The sequence below is a fragment of the Mustelus asterias genome, chromosome 18 (assembly GCF_964213995.1).
Source record: "Mustelus asterias chromosome 18, sMusAst1.hap1.1, whole genome shotgun sequence".
NCBI classification, from domain to species: Eukaryota; Metazoa; Chordata; class Chondrichthyes; order Carcharhiniformes; family Triakidae; genus Mustelus; species Mustelus asterias.
The window spans coordinates 50636841-50647274 of record NC_135818.1 but is presented as its reverse complement, the minus strand read 5'-3'; the positions used below and the strand labels follow the sequence as shown (position 1 = coordinate 50647274).

General features: G+C 45.0%; 1 protein-coding gene across 2 annotated transcripts; it reads right to left on the bottom strand.

Moving 5' to 3' along the window:
• Positions 1 to 244: 244 nt before the first annotated feature.
• On the bottom strand, positions 245 to 10220 carry bmp4 (bone morphogenetic protein 4). 2 transcript variants are annotated; one of them, XM_078233910.1, is made up of 4 exons: positions 10026 to 10220; positions 7794 to 7914; positions 6816 to 7174; positions 245 to 6139 (listed from the first exon to the last, which is right to left on the bottom strand). In XM_078233910.1, exons 3-4 carry the CDS (start codon positions 7165 to 7167, stop codon positions 5301 to 5303), a joined length of 1191 nt encoding a protein of 396 aa, XP_078090036.1. In that variant the 5' UTR covers positions 7168 to 7174; positions 7794 to 7914; positions 10026 to 10220; the 3' UTR covers positions 245 to 5300. The 2 variants fall into 2 exon arrangements, with proteins under 2 accessions (XP_078090036.1, XP_078090037.1); XM_078233911.1 differs by lacking the exon at positions 10026 to 10220 and adding an exon at positions 9561 to 9792.
• Positions 10221 to 10434: the final 214 nt, after the last annotated feature.

Sequence of the window (10434 nt, the reverse complement as noted above, 5' to 3'; positions counted from 1 at the left end):
CATTGCCATGGTGGAAGAACAGCCATTTATCACATAAGAAAGTGAAAAAAAAATACTTATAGATATTTACACCAAATGTCAAAGTATCTGAAGATGCATTACAAGCATTGGTTTTGGTCTGCTGGCTAACAATAAAAAGCTGCTACATTTGAAGTTCACCTCCAGCCATCCACTATTATCCTATAAAACATCTTAACAGGAAAGAAGTGTCAAAAGACAAATGGTGCTTATTTTCTTTAAAATGGCTCATTTATTTACTGACTCATAAATATGCATGTCATCAACTCACACATACTTTCCTAATCCATTTTTTAACCAAAATGAATAATTGCAGGCATTCCTAATCAATCATATGGATTTGGATTCACCAAACTAGAGACTTTTAAATAACAACTAACAAAGGTAAACATTTTATAGGTACGGTGTTATTCATTTTTGGTCTATAATGTATGTATCATTGGTGCTCCAGGAGATATCACTGGAAATGACCTTCTCGTAACATCTTGTAAGTTCTCACAATTGCAAAGTGCTAACAAACGAATACGGTATAGAATTTGGCCAAAGCAATAGGCAGAGGATCCGCTATACTGAAGGCTGGTGAAAACTGAGCTGAAGATAGCCCTGTCCATACAGCTGCCTCCAGGTAATGAGAATAACGTTCATGAATAATTATGACTATTTTCGCATCTTATACGACCATCGCACTGCAACTCCCAGCCTCAAATCTGTATGAGTTATATTATATACCACATGGCTAGAACTCCCAATTACTCAGCCCAGGAGAAATCTGGTACATGTGTGGTACATGGTTCCTCATTCTTAAATTCAAATAGTTAGAGGGGGAAGGTTGAGATGCAATATCATCTGATCATTTAAATCACTGCACATATATTTAAAATGTATCCTAAAGATCTTTGGTACCTCTGGGACAGTTTTTGCCCCAGGTTCAATATCACATTGGAGTTATATACCAGGCCTAACATGACTTTATAACATCCAGTGTTGACTCTTAAAATTGTTGATCGAGCACACTAAAGTACTCTAAAAACATTAAAAATAAAAGTCTTAAGACCTGATGTTAAGCAAAGGGAACTGGAGACTAATTTATAGTGGCAATATAATTTTACAAAGAAAGAAGGAAGTAAAAGAGAATGGTGGCATTTGAATGCATTCCTTAACCAGACTTTTCAACTAGAAATTTCTGCAAGATCTCAGTGAAATCTGATAAAATGTAGATTTAATTCAGGTACAGAATTGCAGTGTGCCATTCCCCTCACTACCATTGTCACTCAATCTAAACTCAAACCCAAATCATACCATTATATATTTAAATCAAGAATACTGCAAATCAAAGCTTTGGATTCAATTCTTTCTTTGAACTCCATGGACAGCACAGAAGGGAATGCAAGTGCGTTTCTCTGCTTCAATGCAGCTCATGAATTCTTTATTAGAAATGTAGCAGTTTAACAAGGGGGCTCTTGTTTGTGTTTGAATGGAGTTCCAATTTTGGAATTACTTCCACATTATATTACACGAAAGTGATTTGTTGTTTATTGTTCATTAATTATGCAAATGAAGTTATGCGTGATAAAAGTCACACAGGAAGAGTAAGCTTCATTCCAATGCGCCCTTGCAATACAAGATGGTGCATTCAGCATGATAGGGAATAAATATTTCCCTGCACATTTTCCTGTGACGGTTTATAGTAGATTTGAAATGAACCAGCTTTCTGCGTGTTGGAACCTGTTGAATGGAATCGAATTGGAACAAAGGAACGATTTTGAAACTGAAATGATTAACAAAATAATGGTGTACATGGCTCTATATGGAAAGAAAATGAGACTGGTGCAGATATATTTTAACGAAGGCCAAAGCTGAAATACCTAAAGTGTAATGTTACAATCAGTTAATAGCTTCAAACGATTGCTTATGGCGCTAAGGAGTCTAGAGAGGTATGCACATATGCAAGAAGGCTGTCGCTTCATTTCCTGAAGCGTTTTAATAAATGTGCGCTTGTTTTCCATGTAGCTGGGAGTATTGAGTGTTGGGGTAATGAGCTACCAGACAATTACCATTCCTGATTTTGTAATGGCAGGGGCGATGTTATCTGAATGAAGCGTATCAGTTGAAATGTGTGTAATTGCACTGTCAAAACAGCTGAAAAAGCTCTCCCCCCACCACCCTTCAGCTTATTGCCACTTCAAAATGAAATTCTTTCCCCGGCCTGGTTATGCCTGATATGCAGGCGTCAGAGAGAAAGCAGCAGGTCGTCCGCCCCGGGCCTTTCTAAGAGATAGTAAAAAAAAACACGATTGTTGGGCTGAAGGGATTGGACAAAATTGATGTTTCTTTTGCCAGCCGGTTTTGATTTACTGTAAAGCTGCGGGGGAAGCTGGCTTCAAACAAAAGATAGCCCCGTCTTTCTTGGCACGGGCCAGTTGGAGAGATGATGATGGGCAAATGTGGAGGATCTGGGTCTGTTTGAGTGGCCGGCCCTCTTGTGCTGAGAGTTTGACAGGAGGCTTGGGGAGGCGGTGTTGCTGTTGCAGCTGCAGCAGATGTGGCTGGCTGGGTGATCTCTCCTTCTGGGTTGTTTTGGAGAAGATGATGGGTATATATATAATTGTATAAATATGGAGGAGGACATGCTTGGAGGTGGCCATTGTAAGAAAAAAAACGAAAATGTTTCAGCAAGATCCAACTGTAACTGAACTTGACGTCGGAATTAACTCCCACTGCCATTCATTTCCAAAATCCAGGGGAAACAATTTCGCTCCTATTTTTTAAAATCCTAGACAGACATTTTAGGAAAGGAAAAATGTACTCTCCGGTATTATCAGGCTAAGACCCGCAACATCTTGCAAAATGATTTTAAATCAAGTTGTTTTTTGGGATTGAAAGCTAAAACGTAGTCTGGCATTTAGTGGGGGGCATTGTCCTAGAACACAGACCCGTTCATCTACAAACAAAAATGATTAGCCTGTTCACTGGCTGTTATTAAATATTTATAATTCATATGGAAGAACACGGCCAGACCACACACAAACTTGGGAAAGTTAAAATCCAAGAACATTTCAACATAGGAGAAGGCGTTTTTCCCTCTAAGCCCAATCTCCAGACTGCAAAAGAGTGTGTTTTGGACCAAACTAACTCGGCACTTAAATCAAACAAAGGCTAACATTTGAATTCCTTTTCAACGCTAACCGGTAAAAATGTATTATAATCGCAAATGTTAAAATTACAAAACTCCACGTATAATTCTGATGCCACGCAACAGAAGTGTAAAGGAATACGTTTGACGTACAATTATATATACCGCTTCCATTCATTAAAAAATACAACCAACAGAGGCACTTGAGTAGAGAGCCAAGGCAGAACCATAGTGAACGGTTAAAATAAAGTTCCTAAACATCTCTGACTTGAAAGTCGACACCCCCCCACCCCCCCCCCACCATGGTATACAGTTTGAGAGATATGATGTGGAACGAAAACAAATGTTTCCTGAGGGAATGCAATCATCAAATCCTTTTTAAAGATTTATTCAGGTTGGCCACAGTTGAAAACTAACAGGGGCCGTGAGTAAATTGCGGAGCATGGATGCCTTTGCCTGAGGGTCTGCCCTGCTCTCACCACCTGCACACTCCAGGGAGCGCAGGCTTAGGCAACTCTTGGCGTTTGCTTTTGGAGTTTGCAAGCCCGCTTACGTCCCTTTTGGGCCCAAGCAGTCTCCAAAAAAAATTAAGCCTACATGCAGCCTTGATTACCAATGCTAACCCCCTCGCTCCCTTCCTAATATTAGCCTGAGACAGACCTGCTCGGAGGCAAAACCTCTTACAGTTTGGAGGGGGTGGGGTGGGGGTAGTGAAGAAGAGGACACAGATGAAAGGATTTTTAAAAATCATTAACACAGTAACCCCCTGGTGACAAGGATACTAACACGGAAAAGGGATTCCAGCAAATTAACGTTTAATCGCGGGAGAAATCCGGTTTAATATTAACTTTCTTATTTTTTTACTCCATCCTCAAAGTTGCAGAAAGGACCTGAATCCATCTCCTTGCTTACTCCAAAAACCAAATTCAAATCGAATCCAATTCATGGTCCCCAAGAGGAGAGACAATCAAGATCCAAGCTGACAGGAGCTGATTAAGTTGATCTTTTTCCTGTCGGGGGGAAAAAGATACAAAAGTATCAACCAACTCAAGAACAGCTTCTTCCCTGCTGCCTTCAGACTTTTGAATGGTCCTACCATATATTAAGCTGATATTTCTCTTCACCCTACCTGTAACTGCAACACTATATTCTACACTCTCTCTTTTCCTTCACCCCCATGTATTCTATGAACGGTATGCATTATTTGTATAGCTCGCAAGAAACAATATGTTTCATTGTATCCCAATACACGTGACATTAAAAAATCAAATCAATTCAAAAGACAAGGCATTGCATCCCATCTTGGGCTTGATCTTAGCTCAAAGGCAGAGAAACGTTAAGTTTAGAGACAAGAGCGAGCACTTTAAACTGGAATCTGACTGATGGTGTGGCGCAACCAGCTTTCTGATCTGCTTTTAAGGTATTTCAGCTACAGAGTCTGAAATGCCCAGTGATATGAATGACAAACAGGTATGAGAACAGTCGTTTGGATGTGAGATTCCCCTCCCCTTCTCCCCACCGCCCCCCCCCACCCCCACCCCCTCGCACACATCTTTTTCAATGTGCTTCTGCTCTCTCGAGCTATTCACTGCTTCAACAGCTTCCCAGCGAACCAAAGTCACCTATTCACACCCATTAGCACAAGAACTGGACTCGTTGACATTTCTTCATATATGTTAAACTCCGTTCACACCTCTTACAAACCAGCTTCCTAACAAAAGAACGCCAAAACGCTTAAAGGGCTTCCTTTAGGAGAAAAAAAAGGGGCGGGGGGACTCGTTAAGTATTTCAGCTTTGATTTCTAATTCGGCACACACTTACACACTGGATTCAACTCTGAAAAGGGTGAAAAAATAATAAATAATACACTTAATGAACATTTATGAACATTTTTTTCTATATTCCAATTTAAACATATACATACTAATATACAGCTAACAAAAACGTTGTACAGAAATTTATTTAACGTTTAAAATATGACTCATTTTTATTTTCCTTTTATATGTAGTTATAAATATATTTTGTCAAAATATATGATCATATGGTCAACATTTGCACATAAGTCATAAATAATGTAATGGTGAACGCCTGTTCCGAATAGTGTCCAGACATTATATATATAAAAAAAAGTCAATTCTCATCATTTCACTCAGCGGCACCCACACCCCTCCACAACCATTTCCTGATAGTTCTTCAGCACAACTTTATCGTACTCGTCCAAGTAGAGCATTGAGATGGGGCTGAGTTCTGTGGGGACACAGCAAGCCTTGGGGATGTTGGAGTTTACAGAATTGACCAGCGTCTGCACGATGGCGTGGTTGGTCGAGTTCAGGTGGTCAGCCAGCGGGAAGGGGCAATCCCCGTGACAGTAAAAAGCTTGGTAACCAGGCGGCGCGACGATCCAGTCATTCCAGCCCACGTCGCTGAAATCCACGTAGAGAGAGTGCCTCCTGCAGTGCGATTTGTTCTTCTTGCGGCGCTGCCCTTTGCTGCTGCGCTTGACCCTCCGGGTGAGAGCGTGTCCCTTGCCGTCGTGGCTGAATGTCACCAGTAAGGGCCTGAGCTGGGACCAGTCGCCGCCAGCGTGCCTTCTTTGGTGCAGCGACCTGCTGACCCGGACGTGCCGCCTCTCCGTCCCGTTCAGGTGGATCACCTCGACGGCCAGTCCGTGGTTGGGCTGCTTCTGCATGGTCCACCTCAGCACCGCCGGGCTCACGTCGAAGCTCTCCCAGCGCGTCCTGTTGTGCTGGACCAGCCGGGTGTCTAGCAGCCTGGTGATCAGCCCGCCCTTCTCGCTGGGAGCCCTCATGATCTCGTAGACGTTGATGCGATGGAATCCATCCTCCCGGCTCCAGACGCTGTCGATCTGCTCCCGGTACAGCCGCAGCTCCGCCGAGGACAGCACCTCCTTCTCGGGCACCGCGCTGATGTTAAAGACAAAACGAAGCTGGCTGTCTTCACTCTGCCCTGGCATCAGCTCCAAGTGTTCTGTCACGCAACAGAAAGGAGAGACAACCCTTAAAAATCTGGATTCGCCCACGGAAAATATCAATGCCCCTGGACCCAAAAGAGTTTTGATTATATAAAAGAAAAGATTAAAGCCCAACTGGGGGGGGATTTTCACAGTAACTTCATTGCAGTGTTAATGTAAGCCTATTTGTGACACCAATAAATAAACTTCAGACTTATTTACAAAACTGGCGCTCGACTCAACAAAAACGTGTGTGCCAGAGGAATGAATGCAACCTACACAAACTAAACAGTGACTGCGAATGGCGGCTGGGTTCAGAAAATATTTGTGTCACCTGCCAAAACAGTCCTATCCTCACCCTGCAATATTTACACTCAGCCATGGAATTAGATAGGGTGCGAGTTGGGGAACAGTCTAACTCCGAGTCTGGTCCTGCAGCAAATAAACTCATTTAAACACTTGAATGTATACATTCCAAGTTTTAAAATTGCACATGTATTCTTCGCAAGAATAAGAGCCACAAACATTGGCTCCCGCAACTCTTTAAAAAAGAATTGAACAAGATAAATCAATCGCTTTTTTAAAAAAATGCACACATTTTTAACATTAATCTCCCGCCATGTTCTGCTATCATTGACTGCTGCCTCTGATCAAACACAATCATTCTCCCTGTTTTGTGCAGCTCCCTTGTACCTTCGTGGTGAAAGCTCCTCACGGTGTTGGCCCGGCTTGTGGATCTCTCGGGATACTCGAAGCTAATGTCGTGGGTGAGCTCGTCCCCGGACTGCAGCCTGTAGAGATCCCGCATGTACTGGGGCACGACCGCAGACTTGCTGGGCTGCGGGCGCCGTTGCAGTCCGAACATGTTGAGTAGAGTGGCCTCGAATTGGCGGAGCAGTTCATGGTTTTGCGGAGAGCGACGTCCACCCGCCTGGTTCTGCTCGGCGAACTTTTTCCTCCCTTCCTCGGGTATCAGACTAGCATTACCTCCCAGTAAGACTTGGCATAATAAAATTACCATCAGCATTCGGTTACCAGGAATCATGGTGTCTCTGTGGAGCAAAACAAGCAACAACAACAACACACACAAAAAAAACAGAATGAGAATTACAAGTAATCTTCAATCAACGCCCCAGAGACAGCGCACGACACAGAGAGAGTGAGAGAAGAGGTATAATTACTTGGCTTCACTCGGTTACAGTTAAATAGCCCATAATCAGGCAGATAGCACCATCCTGTTACCCTTTTGTGTTTTCACTATCTTAGTGACACTGGATTCTTTGAAAGCAACAAGTTTAAAATCCTGCAACGGGCAGCTCCCCAGAAACCTCATGATCTTTGAGAAGTGAAGAGTAAATAATTATTTGTGCCCAAGAGGGTTTTTTGTTCAATTTGAAATGTGTTCACATTTCCACATTGACTACATTGATAGCCTGGTGTTTGACTGTGCAACACTTCCTTAATTACTTCTTGACAAGTGTAAAATCACCCCCACACCCCCCCCCCTCCTCAACAATACTCCCAGCCAACCCTGATGTAGGGAATGGTCGCAAGTACATGTTTAAGAGAGGAATTAAATAAATGGTTAAAACACACACACTCACACACATTGCTACAATCTGCATGAAATCCCTCCCAATCTATTAGAAAAATATAAAAAGGTCTACTCACTGACAGAAAACAAGGCAGATGAAAACAGTCCATGATTCTTGACAGCCGATCTTGGACAAGTTCTTGAAAAGCTCAGGGACTCTAGAGCTTGGCTGCTCGGCTCCGTATTATCCAGTCCCTCCTGGAACAGCATTTGAATATAATGAGCAGAGTCTCCGCTTCCCCTGCGCGACGTCAGCCAGCCCCGCCCCATCTGTCAATCAACTGATCGGCCCCGCCCCCATCTGTCAATCAGCCAATAGCCCCCGCCCTCCGCTGTCACTCACCCTCACCGGTCCCGCCCCCATCTGCCAATCAGCGTCCAGCCCCGCCCCCTACTGTCATTCATCGTCACCGGCCCCGCCCCCTACTGAGTCAGCTCCACCGGCCCCGCCCCCTGCTGACAGTCAGCCCCACCGGCCCCGCCCCATCTGCCAATCAGCTCCATTGACCCCGCCCCTCCCATTGTCACATCCTCACCGGTCCCTCCTCTTCTACCAGTCAACCCTACCGGCCCCGCCCCCCCCACTGTCACTCATCATCACCGGCCCCGCCCCATCTGCAATTCAGCCCCGCCTCCTCCCACCCTCTCCCATCCTCCCCGGGCCCATCTGCCAAACAGCCCCGCCTCCCACCCTCTCCCATCCTCCCCGGACCCATCCGCCAATCACTCCCGCCGAGTCCCGCCCCTAATGCCCCTCATCTTCTCCGACCCGTCTCATCTGCCAATCACTCCCCACAGAGCCCCGCCCCCTGCTCATCCTCATCGGCCCCGCCCCGTCTGCCAATCACCCTCGCAGGCCCCGCCCCCGCCACCAATCACCCTTGCCGGGCCCCGCCCCCAACAGCCAATCACCGTCGCCATCCCCGCCCCTCGCTCTCCCATTGGTCTGTTTATCGCCCCGCCCCCCGCCCGCAACCTCACAATGCCCAGTAGCCCCGCCCAGAAGCTGTAACGCGGCGGGGGCGGGGCCCAGTTGGCAGTCAATCAGTGCGGGGCAGGGACAGAGAGCCCCGGGCTGCAGCAGCAGAGGGGACAGAGGACGGTATGAATAGCGCTCACACCAACACATGCATTTCAGTGCTGCAGGCACAATAGCATGAGATAGCGTGAAATCCCGCATTGTACACGTAGAAACACAGGGCTGCAAATGCTCAGTGTTGTGAGAGTTCTTACAATGCTCAATGGGTCAGCATGCTGCCCCCGCTCCGACAGCCGGAATGACTGAGCCTCACTGCAGGCTGCTTAATACACAGTGCAATACTTTCTTACACACCATGCCATTCTGATCAAGTGCAGTGCCCACCGACTCCTCAACAGGCGAATTTCGCAAACTTGCAGCAAAACCTTTCGTTAAATTCCTGAAAATAGCCCCTTGCCGGCAAGTTTCGTGCACAAAATCCAGTCCACAACCGCACCTCCCATGAGGAAACTGTTTAATGGGCACACTAAAAGTCTGAACTCCGGTACCGCCAGTACAGGATCGTACAGCATCTGCATTGCGTGGAATTGCACACACACAGCCTTATTTCTACTTAAAACTCCATCGCAAAATATTCCAATTCTGCCCATACCCAGTTTTCACCGAAGAGCTCCGAAACAGGCACGCACAATTTATACAACGTTCCCCCAAATTCACCCCCAAGAAAAGGCAATACATGTTACACAAAGGTTTGGTAGACACCACAGGTAATTAATAACTCAGTAAACGTCAGCGCATTTCTGCTTCCAGGTAAGGCATGAACATGACTCATTGCTTTACCGATGTTTACAGCAGATATTCTCACCTCACAGACATGAAAGCACAACTTGCCAGACATTGCCATGAACAATTTTGTTCTGCATACTCATTAACTCAATAACACAAACAAGGATCGTCACATGAAAACCTCTTCAAGCTGTCGCGAAAACGTTTTTACACAAAAAAACCTCAACACAAAGTTGTCTCTTATCTCCAGAAACCGCAATATGAGCTCTGCATCTGCATTACACTATCAGCCAATCGATATTCCAAATACCGTCAACTTTGATAAATACAGCCTCATTATACAGTGGATGCTGGAAAAACCTTGTAAACTCAGCGCCCTCGCATTTTGTTTAAAGTGGAACACGTGCGATTTCAATAACAAGGAGCCAACACTGAAAGAACTCTTGTCAATCTGTAACCATTAATACTGGGGATTGGAAGATTTAACAAATCCCACGCATATGATCCACAATAAACGTCCTAATCACAGTTCAAAACAACTCACCATGGATATATATCGCACGCAAATACTCCCAAAATAATTGCACCTCATTTATCCGCATGACTATCGCTAGATAGAAGTTGACAACATATTTGGTCCAATAAATTCAAGTGATCGGAAGCGGGGTGGACGAAGGCGCTATGGGGTAAGAGGCGGACACCCAGGACCCCATATTAGATCCATTTGTAAGAGACCAAACTGGAAAGATCAGTAAATCCGACAAAATATGTGGCCGCCCAGTTCATGCAATTTGTTAGAAAGTGTGTACGTCATTGTGGTATTTTAACCCGAGTTCATAAAGCCTCACTTATGCGATCTCCATAATATTCCACTTCCTTCCTGCTCAAGTGGATAATAGTTATACATGCAGCAAGCCACCGGAGATTAGCGTGTGAACACGGTACACACACAC